The following is a 16,626-nucleotide window of genomic DNA, read 5'->3' as shown; positions in this document are numbered from 1 at the left end:
AAAACACTTCTTAAACTTAAGTTCACAAATTCTGTTCAGTTCCCCAAACTTCCTATGGATGTTTCCATCCAGACTCGCCTGCCTGCCTGCCTGCCTGGCTCTTGGGGAAGGTGGAGACCAGGCAATCTCTCTTCCCCCAGAGAAACACAGAAGCATGGAGATTTCTCCTCAAATCTCTCTTCCAGTTCTCACTAAGATGCACACACACACACACACACCCCTCTGTGGCAGTAATCCCTAAACAACACCCCGTATCTGGAACATCTCCTTCCCAGAGCCTATTCCCTTCCAGTGACCTGAGAAAGGGTCCCTTTTTCCTCCCAGTCTCTGCCTGTCACCCCACAGGATTCGTTTTACACCAGCGGAGGCAAATCTGAACCCTCCGGTTCCCAGAGTCAAAGAGCAGCTGCTGAACACGCAGGTTACCAAAGCCCGAAATCCCCGTTCCTTCCCTCAGAACAGAGCCGGTCCCTGCCCTCCACCGCTTGGTTTGTCACACCAGGCCTTAGACAGTTCTTGTTGCCTGTGACAGAGTTGTGGGAAAGGGTTTTGTGCACGATGTCTTCTTCACATTTACAAACTGCTGAAGGAAGTCTGCCAAAGGTACAGGCTAAGGGGAGCCCGTGAGGAGCGGACGGCCCCAGGGGAGACACGGGCTGCCTGCGGGTCAGGTCCTGCAGGTTACACCAGGCTGGTCTTTAGGCAAAGTACACCCCACATTCGGGGACGTTTCATGTGGGAAAAGGAACAGAACAGGAGAGCCAGACGTAAACACAAACAACCAGCTTGCTCCTAGCTCCGTAATATACCCCAGGGAATCTGTCAGGACAGGAGTCCACAGAACAGTCAAACAGCTGCTCAGAGAAATCTTTGCGTGGGTGCTTCTGCGTGGGGCGTTTTCTCTTCTTTGGCTTCCAGACGGGAGTGATTTTTTGCCACAGCTTCCACACAACGTCATGCCGCCATCACCCACTTTCTGGGTTTTTCCTGCCCTCAGAGTGCTGCTTCCCAAACTGGAGAGGGGCCGTGGCCCAGTGGCAGAGCATCTGCTTGGCATGCAGAAGGTCCCAGGTTCAATCCGCGGTATCTCCAGTTAAAAGGACCAGGCAGAGAGATGATGTGAAAGACCCTTTTCTGCCTGAGACCTGGGAGAGCCTCTGCCGGTCTGAGTAGACAGTACTGACTTTGATGGACCATTCAGTATAAGGCAGCTTCGTGTGTTCATTTAGAGAGGGGCTGTGGCTCAGAGGTAGAGCATCTGCTTGGCATGCAGAAGGTCCCAGGTTCAATCCCCAGCATCTCCAGTTAAAGGGACTAGGCAAGTGGGTGATGTGAAAGACCTCCGCCTGAGACCCTGGAAAGCCATGGAGAAGGGCCATGGCTCAGTGGTAGAGCATCTGCTTGGCATGCAGAAGGTCCCAGGTTCAATCCCCAGCATCTCCAGTTAAAGGGACTAGGCAAGTAGGTGATGGGAAAGACCTCTGCCTGAGACCCTGGAGAGCCGCTGCCGGTCTGAGTAGATGATACTGACTTTGATGGACCAAGGGGGGTCTGATTCCGTATAAGGCAGCTTCATGTGTCCATGTGGCTTTATTTCGATCTCTTTGGGGATGAGCGCAGTCTGAGCCCCCAAGGGTAGCATCTGGAAGGAGCCGTGTGGATTTTCCTGCCCTGCAAAGGCGGCTTTCCTGCTGTTGGCCTCTTGCAGGAACCGGCGTTTTTCCTGCCGTTCCTCTGCAGGACTTTTTGAAGCTTTAAAAATATATATATTGGTAATTTCTGTAACTTAATTGAGGGCCCTAATTTGGCAGCAAGGTGGGATACAAATGTTTTAAACGAATAAAATATAACAATGTTAATAGAGTGTTTCAGCTTTATAGCACTACAGCACTATAACAGTTCTATAACAGAGAGCCAGTGTGGTGTTGCAGTTAAGAGCGGTGGTTTGGAACAGTGGACTCTGATCTGGTGAACCGGGTTTGATTCCCCCCCCCTCCGCATGAAGCCAAATGGGTGACCTTGGGTTAGTCACAGCTCTCTCCAAACTCAACCACACCTACCTCACAGGGTGTCTGTTGTGGGGAGGGAAAGGGAAGGAGATTGTAAGCCGGTTTTATTCTTCCTTAAGTGGTAGGCAAAGTTGGCATGTAAAAACCAACTCTTCTTCCTTTATTAATATTTGAAATATATAAGTGGCATTATAGTGCTCTACCCAGTGATGTTTATCTGTTTCAAATTTTAATAGCGCCGGTGGGGAGGGGGGACTGTTAGCTATTGGACAGAAAGGCTTCTGAGGAGTTCCTGAGGCTCTTTTTGTGGTGAGGGGGGATATATAAGTATTTAAAATAATTAAATAAACACACACTATTTTGTGCTCTTTGTGTTTGCTTATTCAACCAATAAAATGTCAAGTGTTTTTCTCCAGTTGCCACAAAGGTGGGTGGGAGGCTGTGTGGAAGACGGCCTGGCGGGGTGGAAGTTAGTGGGGATGAAAGACATATATATGGCTCTCCGGGATTAACTGGGTCAGGCTGGAAACCTGGGGGGGGGGCTTAAGAGCCCAGGGTGGGGGAGCGGTTGGAGTGTCGGACTAGGATCTGGAAGACTCAGGTTCAGATCTCCCCTCTGCCCTGAAGCTGTGTGGGTGACATACTCTCATCCTACCCGACCTCACAGGGTTGTTGTGAGGATAAAACAGAGGAAGGGAGAACCTGAGGTCCTTTGAAAAAAGAAGGGATAAAAATGGGGTAGTAACAACAGCTTAGGCACTGCTGAGCTAGAGCATTAAACAAATATTTATTTAATTTACTAGCTGTACCCGGCCACGCGTTGCTGTGGCCCAGTCTGGTTAAATGGAAAAGAAAGAAAAGAGAAAGCGCATGTTTCTAATATGTTTAATTTCACAATGCTTGTGGGTATACAATATTTTTTGTGGTTCCATTGTCTGTGCAGATATAGAGATTGTCTGGTTTGCCGACTCTAGAACACGCAACATATAATTGTCCATGTGAGAAGCAATCCGTGTCTAGATCTAAACTGCACAATTCTAATGATTTGGCTCTGAGCTTTGTTGATGGTGATTGCAAACGCCAATCGAATTGGGAATTGCAATCTTTTAAATTGAAATGGCATATCCGTTGGAATCATAGGAATGTGAGGAATGAGGACATCTTCACCTTTGAAAGGTCCTGTCAAGATTTCCTAGTTGCAGTTTGCCACTTCTCTGGTCTCTTGCAAGTAAACCGAGGAATAAAAACTAGCTAGCTAGCTAGGACTTGACATCAAGCATAATGTTTGTGGATTTTTGGTCCAGTCTGAGAGCATCCCAACCACATTTGCCCCCGCAACAAGATGGCAAGACCTTTGTACACAACCTCTTTTGAACCACTCCTTTTGCTTGCCTCAGATTTCTCTGTCTTCTACATAAAGTGAAGAAAAGTAATAGCACTAAGAACTGATATGAAAAGTTAAGAAGCTGATTTCTATTTGTTGCCATCTTCTGGCCTTGAAGTAGGGGTCACTGGGGATGTGGGGGGGAGGTAGTTGTGAATTTCCTGCATTGTGCAGGGGGTTGGACAATGACCCTGGTGGTACCTTCCAACTCTGTGATTTTGCAAACTGTTTTTCTGAAGTCCATGAAAGCTCATGGTGAGATGGAGTGTATTAGAACTACAGGTTCATGGCAGCTAATTTTATATGCAGGTCCAACAAATAGAGATGCCGCTGATCATATGACATTCTAGCTTGAAACTCAGCTGTGCCACACTCGAGTATTACAAGGACAGCGAACACTTACTTAAGAGCTCTTCTGATAAATAACTCTTAAAGCAGTCCTTTTCATGTGTGCACATTATGCACAGGAGATGGGAGCTTTTCTTTCTGGCAAGAAATCTGATAGCCTCCCTTTCCTTAGCTTGCCCTTTAATGCATGAATATTAGAGAGATCCTGCTGGAATATGGGCAAGGGAGGAATATGGAGGAATATGGAGGAAAAGATAATCAAGGCTTGACTTTGATAGGAAACCCAAATGTTTCCCTTTCCTTGATCTGCCTTAGCTTCTCCTAAATATGAAAGTAAATGAAAGTGCAAAACCAGTGAATGTACTTGAGAGAGTGAGCACCATTGAACTGGGAGGAAAGGACATTTATAATTTGGCTCTTAGATTCATGATCTGCATGAGGCTGACTTGAATCCAAGGAGAGACAGGGAGCTTGCCCATCTCCAGCCTTGATCCTGTGTATGATGGATGAAACAACATTGAATTCTTCCAAAATATTTCTGCAATGTAATTATATTATGGAGATGCAGGCCTGTAGCCAGGAATGTTATGGTAAAGGAAGATGAGTACACCAAAAGGGGAGGCTATTTAGTATAGCGTGTGTTGCTTTAACGGCCAACAGATGGCGCTGTTTTTTTAAAAAGCATGTTTTTACCTGTCACAGGTAAAATAAGCAGGTTTTTACCTGTCACAGGTATATAAAAACACACGCATATTCGAATGCAACGTTGTATCAAAATTTCAAAGCAATCGGTGAAGAACTTTCAGAGATTTAAGATTTTGAACGAATGAACATTTACATTTTTATTTATATAGAAGATTTATTGGCTTCGTTTACAGCTCACCTTTCTCCCCAAGAGGGACCCAAAGTGCCAGATATCGTTCTCCTCTCAACAACCCTGTGAGGTAGGCTAGGCTGAGAGTGTGTGACTGGCCCAAGGGCAACCAGCAAGTTTTCCATAGCAGAGTAAGGATTTGAACCTGGGTCTTCCAGATCCTGTCTTACCCTCTAGCCACCGCACCCCATTGCCTCCTGCGTCCCCCTCATTGTGTGCATTGAGGAGGGCAGAGGGTCGGTGGCCCCTACAGCTGCCAGCCCTTGGCCCACCCACCCAGTTTCCATGAGAGAAAAATGTACGTCCCCAGAACTGTGGCGAGCCCCCCTCCCCCCGCCATGGGCTGCCTGCTGAAATGATTCATGCCCATATGTCCCCTAAGCTGTGATGCTGAATGAGGGGGAACATCAATCTGTTTGTGTCGATATGAGAAGGCCCCCCCGCCCCCCGTTGGCAACAGTGATCACAGTGGCATCAAATTTAATTTATATGCAAGTGGGAAAGTGATTGGGAAATCTCACACATTTACCTTTGACTTTAAAAGAGGGAACTTCTCTAAAATGAGAAAACTGGTAAAGAGGAGGTTGAAAGGAACAGTTAGGAGGGTTAAATCTCTTGAAAAGGCTTGGTGGTTACTCAAGTCCACATTACTAGAGGCTCAGCTAGCTTGTATACCGCAGGTCAGGAAAGGTAGTACTAAGTCCAAGAGGTCATCACCATGGCTAACGGATAAGGTGAAGGAAGCAATTAGAGAGAAAAAGTCTTCCTTCAGAGACTGGAAGGTTTGCCCAAACAAGGCGAACAGAAGCAAACACAAACTTGCACAAAGGAAGTGCAAGCAGATAATTAGAGATGCAAAAAAAGATTTTGAGGGGCTTATTGCTAAACACATCAAAACAAACAATAAGAAATTCTTTAAGTATATTAGGAGTAGGAAACCAGCTAGGGAAGCGGTTGGACCATTGGATGACAATGGGAGTAAAGGAACTCTAAGGGAGGATAAAGCGATTGCTGAAAAACTAAATGAATTCTTCTCATCTGTCTTCAGTGTTGAAGATACAGGGCAGATTCTTTCTCCTGAACAGAGATTTTGGAAAGGGGAAAATGAGGAACTGAGGCAAATAGTGGTAACAAGGCAGGAAGTCCTAAAACATCTAGACAAACTGCAAACTAACAAATCACAGGGACCAGATGGTATTCATCCTAGAGTTCTTCAAGAAATCAAATGGGAAATTGCTGAACTTCTAACAAAGATTTGTAATACGTCCCTTCGATCAGCCTCTGTACCAGAGGACTGGAGAATGGCCAATGTAACACCCATTTATAAAAAAGGTTCCGGGGGGATCCAGGAGATTACAGGCCAGTTACCTTAACGCATTATTAGTGCGTTAAGTTAGTCTTTAACCATTGTCATAACAATGTGGTAAACTTGGGTATTATTAAATAAAGTTGTAGTTTTGTATTCTGATGCATTCTTCCAAAGAGCTCAGGGTGGCAATTACATTTCCCGCTTCCTTCGTTTTATCCTCACACCATTGCTGTGAGTTGGTTTGGATGAAGGAGTATATGACTGACCCACGCACACCTACTGAGGTTGACTGCTGAGTGGGGATTTGAACCAGTGTCTTCCAGTCCTTATCTACTTATCTACCATGCAGACTCAAACCCACACAAATCATATAAATACAATTACCATTTCATGTAAAACGATGTACACAAAATAGCCATGCTGCTGCAGTTGTGCTATGTCAGTGTATAGGAACGATTTGCACTATAGAGTATGGGTATAGATCGCAATGGGTAGCCATGTTAGTCTGTCTGTAGCAGTAGAAAAGAGCAAGAGTCCTAGTAGCACCGTAAAGACTAACTGGTGGAAAGCATTATTAGTGGAAAGATAGAATTGTCAAGCATATAGAAGGGCGAGGTCTGCTGGGCAAAACCCAACATGGCTTCTGTAAGGGTAGGTCCTGTCTCACTAACCTATTAGAGTTTTTTGAAAGCATCAGTAAGCATGTGGACAGGAATGAGCCTGTGGATATTGTGTATTTGGATTTCCAAAAAGCTTTTGACAAAGTCCCCCACCAAGGACTGCTAAGCAAACTTCATAGTCACAGGATAAGAGCACAAGTCCTCTTATGGATTGAGAGCTCGTTGAAAAATAGGAAGCAGAGAGTAGGAATCAATGGTCAGTTCTCACAATGGCAGGATGTGAGCATGGGGTGCCTCAGGGATCTGTGTTGGGACCGGAGCTTTTCAACCTGTTCATCAATGACCTGGAGTTGGGGTTAAACAATGAAGTAGCCAAATTTGCAGATGACACCAAATTATTTAGGGTGGTTAAAACAAAATCGGACTGTGAAGAGCTCCAGAAGGATCTCTGCATACTGGAAGAATGGGCATTAAAATGGCAAATGAGATTCAATGTGAGCAAGTGTAAAGTGATGCATATTGGGGCAAAAAATCCCAACTTCACATATACACTGATGGGATCTGTGCTGGCAGAGACAGACCAAGAAAGGGATCTTGGGGTGGTAGTGGATAGCTCAATGAAGATGTCAACCCAGTGTGCGGCTGCTGTAAAAAAGGCAAATGCCATGCTGACCATAATTAGACGAGGAATAGAGAATAAAACTGCTGATATCATACTGCCCTTGTACAAATCTATGGTGGGACCACACTTGGAATACTGTGTACAGTTCTGGTCACCACACCTAAAAAAGGATATTACAGAGCTTGAGAAGGTGCAGAAAAGAGCAACCAAAATGATTAGGGGACTAGAGCAACTGTCCTATGGGGAGCGATTAAGACGCTTAGGGCTGTTTGCTTGGAAAGAAGGCGGCTAAGGGGAGACATGATAGAGGTCTATAAAATTATGCTTGGTTTGGAGAGAGTGGACAGGGAGAAGTCTTTCTCCCTCTCCCATAATACTAGAACACGGGATCATCTGCTGAAGCTGGAGGGTGAGAGATTCAAAAAAGATAAAAGGAAGTATTATTTCACGCAACGCATAGTTAAATTGTGGAACTCCCTGCCCCAGGATGTGGTGATGGCTGCCAGCTTGGAGGGCTTTAAGAGGGGAGTGGACATATTCATGAAGGAGAGGGGTATTCATGGCTATTAGTTAGAATGGATACCAGTCATGCTGCATACCTATTCTCTCCAGTATCAGAGGAGCATGCCTATTATATTGGATGCGGTGGAAGACAGGCAGGATGGTGCTGCTGCAATTGTCTTGTTTGTGGGCTTCCTAGAGGCCCCTGGTTGCCCCCTGTGCGAACAGACTGCTGGACTTGATGGGCCTTGGTCTGATCCAGCAGGGCTGTTCTTATGTTCTTATCAATTTGATGGAGAGGGAAGATGCAGGTTCTGATCCAGCAGTCACGATTCAGGCATGGAGCCGGCTTGTGCCATTGTCACGCAAAGGATCCTCAGACTCTGGCCAGCTTCCCTGTTGTAACTGGCGCGTGCATGATTTCTTTAAAACATTTATTAGTTGCCTTTCTCCCTTGCAGAGCTCTAGGTGGCTTGCAATATAAATAAACATTATGAAAAATGCACCAGGTCAGCTTGGGGCTTGCAAAGAATTGTGTTGCTGCCACTCGGAACAGGCCCAGCCGCGTGGTTTGTGTGGACGCCGTGGCGGGGGGGTGGTGGTGGCCCGATGCAGTCCCCGGAGTTTCCCAGTGGAGATGGTGGTGGGTCTGAAGCCGGCACACTTGCCTGGGGAGCCCCTGGCCAGAGGGCAGCAGTCTGGCTCCTGAGAATGAAATGGAATCACAGAATTGGAAGGGACCACCAGGGTCATCTAGTCCAACCCCCTGCACAGTGCAAGAAATTCACAACTACCTCTCCCAAACACACCCATTGACCCCTACTCCATGCCCAGAAGATGGCAAAAAACAAACAAACACAACCCTCCAGGATCCCTGACCAATCTGGCCTGGAGGAAAATTGCTTCCTGCCCCCAAAGTAGAGTTCGGCATTCCCCTGGGCATGCAAGAAAGGGCCACGAGAGCTGAGCACTGTGACGCAACCCTTCCTGCCCTCCCTCTCATGAGCTGCCTGTGGTCACTGAATCAGCATTGCTGACAGATGGCCATCGAGCCTCTGCTTGAAAACCTCCAAGGAAGGAGAGCCCACCACTTCCTCTTGAGGAAGCCTGTTCCACTGACCACTGTGTCAGAAAGGTCTTCATAATGTTTAGCCAAAAACTCTTTTGATTTAATTTCAACCCGTTGGTTCTGGTCCAGCCTTCTGGGGCAACAGAAAACAACTCCGCACTCTCCTCTCTATGACAGCTGTTCAAGTACTTGAAGATGGTGATCATATCACCTCTCAGTCGTCTCCTCTCCAGGCTAATAATACCAATCTTAGTTTGTCTCCAAGCTGCGGAATGAGCTTTTTGGGCAACTTGAAGTTTCTGCATCTTGTAGACAGTTGGCGCCAGGGTCAGTCTTCAGCATTTGAGGAGAGTCAGGAGTTCTCTGAGAGTTTGTACAGATAGGCCCCTTGGTCAGTAAATCAGCAGCAGGCGGTCTCTGGAGGGGGTGGAGGAATGGAGGGTAAAGGAAGATGGGAAGTGGCATATGGGATGGGGAAAGAGGAAGTGGGGACTGAGGGGGGGGGTCGCGTGGATGGAGCGCTTTTCATACACCCTGTGCTTTTGCATTCATAGCCTTAACACCCCCGGGAGGTGCATCTCTGTTCCCCATTTGGGAACCAACAGGATGTGGTGGGAAGCCTGCAGAAATTTTATTGATGAACAGAATGTAAACTTAGAGACAGCAACTTTGAAATGTGGCATAGCAGAAGATGTGAACAGGCTTAGATGTTACTGAGCTGTGAAATGCCTCTCTACCTTCCCCCTTAACAGATGAGCAGCTGAGGTTAAGAGAATTGGTTGGCAGAAACCTACCCATGGAATCCAGGGCTAAGCAGGAATTTTATCTAGGACATCCCAGACCCAGGCTTGGTGGGTTCTGTGATGCAGAGGATGAGGAGGCAAGCGTTGGATGCAGGAGGGAGGGAGGAAAGAGGCCGAGCATGACCACTCCTGTCTCTTTTTATCCCCCTGCAGGTATGCCATGGCGCTCTCCAACAACCACATATGCCCAGTCCACAATTGGTAAGAGGCTTTTCCACAAAGCACTGGGTACATGTGCGCGCGCGCATTGGTTTTCCTGAACAGGCTGTGACTGAACCTTCTATCTTAACTCCACTGGCTGCGCCTCTCCCTCTGCGGGACGGTGGGAGAAGGATTTGGCACAATAGCACACCATCGACGCTTTCCTTCTGTGAACCCCCTTTCAAACTAGAGCTGATCTGATGCTGCTTGCCATCTAGCCCAAAAAACTCTATCCTGGTAAGAAGGAAAGCTTGAGAGGCTGCAGTTCATTCTGTTTAAAAAGTAAAAGGTAAAGGTCCCCTGTGCAAGCACCGGGTCATTCCTGACCCATGGGGTGATGTCACATCCCGATGTTTACTAGGCAGACTTTGTTTACGGGGTGGTTTGCCACTGCCTTCCCCAGACGTCTTCCCTTTACCCCCAGCCAGCTGGGTACTCATTTTACCGACCTCGGAAGGATGGAAGGCTGAGTCAACCTTGAGCCGGCTACCTGAAACCAACTTCCATCGGGATCGAACTCAGGTCGTGAGCAGAGCTTGGACTGCCGTACTGCAGCTGACCACTCTGCGCACGGGGCTCATCTCATTCCGTTTAGAGCACAGAATATTTTTTTTCTCCTTTCCCCCAGAATTATGACTTACATTAAAAGGAAAAACACACACGCACACGAGTTGATAGTCATCCTTGTGGAGAAAAACGTAGGAACGTCCGGGGGATTTCAGCTTAATGGCTCAAAAAAGACAATTCTGAGCCAGTTGCCTAATAAAAGATTGGCCGGCCTGCAGACCCAGCAATATGAAAAGAATTTCACTTTTTATTGACACTCTTTACTGGAACAAGTAACAAGAAATACTTTTGTGCTTTTTAGAACTCTCCCTCCAAAACGTGTGGCTTCTTACAAGTGTTTTTCGCTCCTCTTCCACAAGCACACCTGTGTGCCTCTCCCTAGAGTCAAACTCTACACCTCGCCAGGTGGTGTTTGCATTCTGGGAGTGGTCTTCCTTGTTCTGTGCCCATGACAAGATGAGGATGTAGCCGAGGGCTTGAAGGGAAGCGAGAGAACACCGAGAACAACTTAGCCCCAAGGACAGGAGGGGACAGAGATGGAGCAGGGCGGGCAAATATCAAGGGCCACTGGGAAATCGTGGGGAAGGAGGAAAGAGTCTGTGGGGCTGAGCACCTGTTGGCACTGAGTAATGGGCAACTAAACTGAAGCCACAGGTAGATGGGGCTGAGAGAGTTCAGAGAGAACTGTGACTGGCCCAAGGTCACCCAGCAGGCTTCGCGTGGAGGAGTGGGGGAATCGAACACGGTTCACCAGATTAGAGTCCACCGCTCATGTGGAAGAGTGGGGAAACAAACACAATTCACCAGATTAGAATCCACCACTCTTAACCACTATGCCATGTATACCCAAATCCTCGTCAGAAGTAGCAATAATTAGGAATTGGCTATAAAGCTTGGTCTGATCATTTACTGATCTATTTGAAGCGGGATTCCTTGCCCAGAGGCAAAGTGCCATAAAGGGATTGGCACAGCTGTCCGTGGGTTCTTCTGCCTAGTATGGCTGGAGCCCTCTTTGACTTGACCAAACTCTGGTTATTTGTGATGTCTGAATCCAGACAAGGCCAACAAACTGGGGTTGGTTGCCACGAAGCCAGAATGTCAAATTAGGGTTTGTACCGGGTATTTTGTACCAATTGTGGTTCACTGTCTTGTCTGAATTAGCAAACCACTGTTGAGGAGCATCATCAACATAGAAATCCAAGCATTAGTTTTTCCACAACTGTGGAAACAAAGCAAAAGGATTTCCAGCATTAAAAGTTCCCTCTACTACTTTTTACATAAAATGAAATTACTGTTAAATATTTTCCTCTTTCAAGGGAATGTACTTTAAATAGTTGAGAATAGTACTTTAAAAACACTGATTTTGTTGTTGTTGTTGTTGTAGTTTTAAAGCACATTTATATGACACATTTGACACTATATATCCCAAAGCCTACTTCAGGGTGCAAAGACCTTAATTTCTTGTTGCACAAAAATGCCAAACATGATATTTAGGGCATCTCAAGACAGCCTGTTGGTGTTGGAAACGTATGACGGGATAGTCCAAAGCTTGTTTTGGGATGCAAAGTTTACATTTGCTTATTTGTCAGAATCTGGGCAAAGCCAGCACCAAATTGTTCTGGGTGCCTTGGGTGTTGGGCTGGAGATGTACTGGGGGCTGACTACGATTGATTCTGGGGTAGCCCGAAGCGTATTTTGGGGTGCAAATGTGCATAACCTTCTGTTCCTTATTTAGGGTGGCTCATTGTTCAGTTAGGAACTGCAAGCAATGTGCCTATTTCAGCATGGAATGGAGAGTGCAGACTTCTGGTCTGAGTTTGCCCCGGTGGTTTTGGGGTGGTGGAAAGCCTGAGTGTTGGCCAGGCCCCGGCCAAGCAAGTCCATTTCATGATCTTAGTTGATTATGATGTCTTTTAGCCTCCGCCCTGTTCTGGACCCTGGAACCTTATTCAGTTGTTTGTTTTTACAAAGACGGCTGAAGTCTAACTCTGACAGCAGCCCTACCAAAGGGTTATCTGGGGCCATTGGTCCTTCTTTTTACTGGGCTTTTAGCACTACTTGTCTCTTTCAAGAGACTTGTTGTTGAGAATATAGTGCTAAGGCTGAAATGGGTTCAGCGGAGACTCTCTCTCTCTCTCTCTCTCTCTCTCTCTCTCTTTGACAATGCAGCATAGCCATCCCTTTTTAAAACGTTATTTAATTATTAGATGCTCTAGAGCAGTGGTGGCGAACCTTTTAGAGACCGAGTGCCCAAACTGCAACCAAAAACCCACTTATTTATCGCCGAGTGCCAATGTGGCAATTTAACCTGAATACCACCCCCAGAGGGGGCCCAGAGGGAGAGGCTAGGGTTGCCAAGTTCCTCTTCGCCATGAGTGGGAGGTTTTTGGGGTGGCGCCTGAGGAGGGCGGGGTTTGGGGAAGGACTTCAGTGCCATAGAGTCCAATTGCCAAAGTGGCAATTTTTTCCAGGGGAACTGATCTCTATTGGTTGGAGATCACCTGTAATAGCAGATCTCCAGCTAGTTCCTGGAGATTGGCAACCAGTTCCTTAGTGTTTTCTCTCTACATATCAAGACAAATGGAAAGGTGTTTGGAGGATAGCTTGTGGGCACTTCAAAGGTGGAATAGGACTACACACCCCTCCGCCCGCACAGACCCAGAGGGTGCCGGAGAAGCCGCTGGAGGGAAAGAAGGAAGGAAGGAAGGAAAGAAGGGAAGGGAGGGGGAAAGGGAAGGAAGGGAGGGAGAGAAAGAAAGAAAGAAAAAGAGAGAGAAAGGGAGAAAGAAATGGAGCAAGGGAGAGAAAGAAAAGGACAGAGGGAGACAGAAAAAGAAAGAGGCCATTTATGCATGGGAGGTTTTGCCTTGGATTTGCCACTCGGTGGGGCTCGGCGGCAGGCTTGTGAGAGGCGAGCAGGGTGGGGCAGAGGGCTCCTCCTTCGCACCCACCGACCAGCCATGCCCCTCCGCCCGCACAGGCCCAGAGGGCGCCGGAGAAGCCGCCGGCCATGCCGAGTGTGAGCGCTCGGCTTCTGTTCCCCGCTCTCCCACCCGCCTGGCTGGCCGCGCACGCTCCAGCGGCGGCAATGACGGCAGCTTCTGTGGGAGAGTCCGGGGGCCACAGCCAATGATGTCAGAGGTTCCCCACCCCTGGGCTACAGCCTCCCCCATCCGGGGTGGGGCAGAGCCGGAAAGGCCAGCGGCTTGGAGGAACAGTGCGTGCCGGCAGAAAGGGCTACGCGTGCCGGAAGTGGCACCCGTGCCATAGGTTCGCCAACATGGCTCTAGAGGTTTGTCATGCAGTTTAGCTCTCTTCATGCAGAGTATCTAAAAGGTGTTTTTGTCTCCCTTTTACAAAGGTCAGCACAAGTTTCCTTGCAACAAGGAGTGAAATTACTCCAGAGGAGACGCAGGGCGGCCTTGACTTCTTGGAAGCCGTGCTTATTCCCAAGCAGTTCAGCCAAGAAAGAGGCTGTATTTAGCCTGATTCTGCTATTCCAGCTGGCAGAGCGGGAAAGGAAAAATCTAAATGCGCACATACATGCTATTTCCTGTAGAATATTTTGTTCTGCTTGAAGCCACTGTGGTTTCCCAGTTGTGTTAAATGAGGCCAACAGCTCTGGACTTGGGAGGGAAGGGCGAAGGCAGGAGGCGTAAAGCAAAGGGGCGTAAGCAAATGTTTCTGAAGGAGACACTAAATGTCAGCTTCTAGGTTTCTGGGGTGGGGTGGGGGGAGTCTGCCAATGCTCTTGTTTACATTTCTGTGGCCAGCTTTTCTTTTGCTGAGCAGGGTTTCCCAGCGGCTGCTGCACCTCCCATTTTCTGCTTCCTTGGGTCCCATTTTCTTCCAGAACTACTTCTCTGCCCCCTCTCTGCCTGTCTTGGACCATATCTGGCTCCTTGTACTGGGGTCCCCTGCCTTGTAGTATTTATTTTCCCTATTGCGGTGGGAATTTAGGGAAGTATTGTTTTCCCATGTCTGTCTTTAAGATGGGTAATGCAGACCTCTATAAAGTCCCCCCCTCCCAAATTTCTGAATCGGTTCAACTCGAAACATTCCTGGCAGCGCCTGTCACTTGGCAAATGTTCAGACTTAGCTACGAAGTACTTTTCAGCCTGTGTTCATTCTGGGTCTTTAGTGTGATGCAAAACAAGTGGAAGAACTTTTTAGTATGTTTAGATTGGGGGGTGGGGGTGGTTGATGCATCTGTTCAGCCTCTGCAGACAATCAAGTGAATCCCCCAGACTGTTTCCTCCCTTCTCTCCGTATCCTGTGAAATTTTGAACCAGTATTGGTGCTCTTCAGTAAATCCATCTAAAACGCCTAGTGGGTAGAAGTCGTGGCCCTTGGTCTCTGCTTCACTGGATCATGTTTCTAAATTTCTCTTCAGCCTGAACCTAAGAGGAAATGAGAGGGCAGGGGTGCCAGGCCGGTGAGATTTTGCCATGTGGAAGGGGTCCTTTTGGCAGAAGCACTTTGCTGGGCAAGGACAAGGCGAGTTAAGACAGTGTGGAAGGTTTGATTCTCTCACCTTCCTCTGTAGGACTTTGAGAAGATGCCCCCCCCCCTGTAGGCTCTGCGGGGGTGGGAGCGGTGTTACCATTCATCTGGTTTCCTGGGTAGTAGTGGCCAAGTAGCAGAGAAGGCCGGCAATGCCCGGTGCCCGCCTGGCTTCAAAAAGATACAACAGAACTGGAAAAGGGCAACAGAGGACAACTGAGATGGGTCCCGATGAAAAAAAGGTTCCTTTCATACAGGCTGTTTAAACCTATTTTGGCTTCGGAAGGCAAACAGATTTTTTTTTTTAAAGTTTCACACCCTGAAAGAATAAAGCACAAGAACAACAAATAAAACCTGGACCAAAATGGGTTTTGGAACTCCAGGCTCAAGGGCTTCACTGACTGCCGGAGGACAGGGTTTCATTCTGAAGATGTGGGGAACTTTAAATAAAATCTGTTTGCCTTCAGAAGCCAAAGTGCGTTCAAGTGCCAGTTTAGGGGAAAAGATAACTGGGCGGGGGGTTAGGGCAGGGGGGGGATGTGGCAGACGTTTGCAAACGATGCACGTGAGGAAGAAAGCGGATAGAGAGGAACGTCTCTCGCCCTCCTGGAATATTACAACTTGGGGCCACCTGATGAAGTTGCTGAGCAATAGAGTCAGGACAGAGGAAAGGAAACACCTTCACTCAATGAGCCAGTGAGGGGAATTCTGCCGGTGGAGGCAGCAATGGGCACACAGGTAAAGGTAGCTTTAAAAGGGGGGGGGGTTTAGACCAATTCATGGAGGAGTGGCTGGTCACCGTGGAAAGTAAAGGGAACTCCCACAGTCAGGGCAGGTCGACCCCTGGCTACCAGTACTGGCAGGCAGCCTCCAAGGAGGGCCGTGGCCTCTCCGTCCTGTTGGTTGGCCGCTGTGTGAGACAGGATGATAACAGACTGGATGGGCTGCTGGCCTGATCTCACAGGGCTCTTCTCGTGCTGCCCTCCACAAGCCCACCCTCCTGAACCCCACCAGGCTCTCCCGTTGCTGGGGCGTGCCGGCAGGGGGGGAGCTGCAGTCACAGAACTGGCTGTTGGGGGGTTGCCTGTCTCTCGGCAGCTGCCTGCTGTCTCCCCCTTCCCTCGCCCCCCCACCCTCGTCTTGCTTCCAGAGTTTTCTTCATTGGCCATCTACCCAAAGTCATCTTGTAACTTCTAGGAATAGCTGCATCCCGTGGCCAAAACAGTGCATGAGTCATGGCTGCTGAAAAAAACCCTCTGCCCTCCTTGGCGCCACGCGCATGCAACTCCGCTGGGGTGGGGTGAGAGAGTGAAAGCAAGAGAGGTCAGACTCTGTTTTTGTTTAGAAATAGACCCACACACACACCTCCCCCCCCGCCCCCAAATTATGGTTCATTATTCCGGGAAAGGAGAAGAAGCTCACACATCACACTGTGCCTTCCTGGACCATGTACAAGCGAGAGTTTTAATTGCATCTGAAAGTGTGTGTGTGTGTGTGTGTGTGTGTGTGTTGTGGTAGCTGTGGGTATCACACCACTCTTTTCTTGCTGAGTTTGCAGGCTGACCGAGAGTTCAAGCACTTTTCCAACTGTCAGTGAACCTGGTTTGCTTAAAGCTGCTTTCATCTTGGACAGCTAATTACAACTTTTACAGAAAAGTTAGATTGATTGATCTTTAATAGAGGATAAGAGCTGAGTCTGGCCTTCTGATCCTGCTATATCAGATGTAACATATGCACATTCTGATTGACTTATTTGCACTTATGTTGATTGTCTCATATTTAGCTATGAACCGATCAGATAATAACCACATGATTA

The 16,626-nt window shown here is 47.9% G+C and overlaps 1 protein-coding gene across 1 annotated transcript in view; it reads left to right on the top strand.

The window, feature by feature from the left end:
• The window catches only part of LOC130477510 (transmembrane protein 150A-like), a 51,997-nt gene that overhangs the window by 12,426 nt on the left and 22,945 nt on the right, over nt 1-16,626 (top strand). Inside the window, exon 2 of the mRNA XM_056849503.1 lies at nt 9,693-9,740. Coding sequence (XP_056705481.1) covers nt 9,693-9,740 — 48 coding nt within the window. The remainder of the gene's footprint in view (nt 1-9,692; nt 9,741-16,626) is intronic.

Source organism: Euleptes europaea, chromosome 5 (assembly GCF_029931775.1).
Source record: "Euleptes europaea isolate rEulEur1 chromosome 5, rEulEur1.hap1, whole genome shotgun sequence".
In the NCBI taxonomy this organism is placed as follows: domain Eukaryota; kingdom Metazoa; phylum Chordata; class Lepidosauria; order Squamata; family Sphaerodactylidae; genus Euleptes; species Euleptes europaea.
Note: the sequence above shows the minus strand (reverse complement) of the source record. Positions and strands in the feature narration are given on the sequence as shown.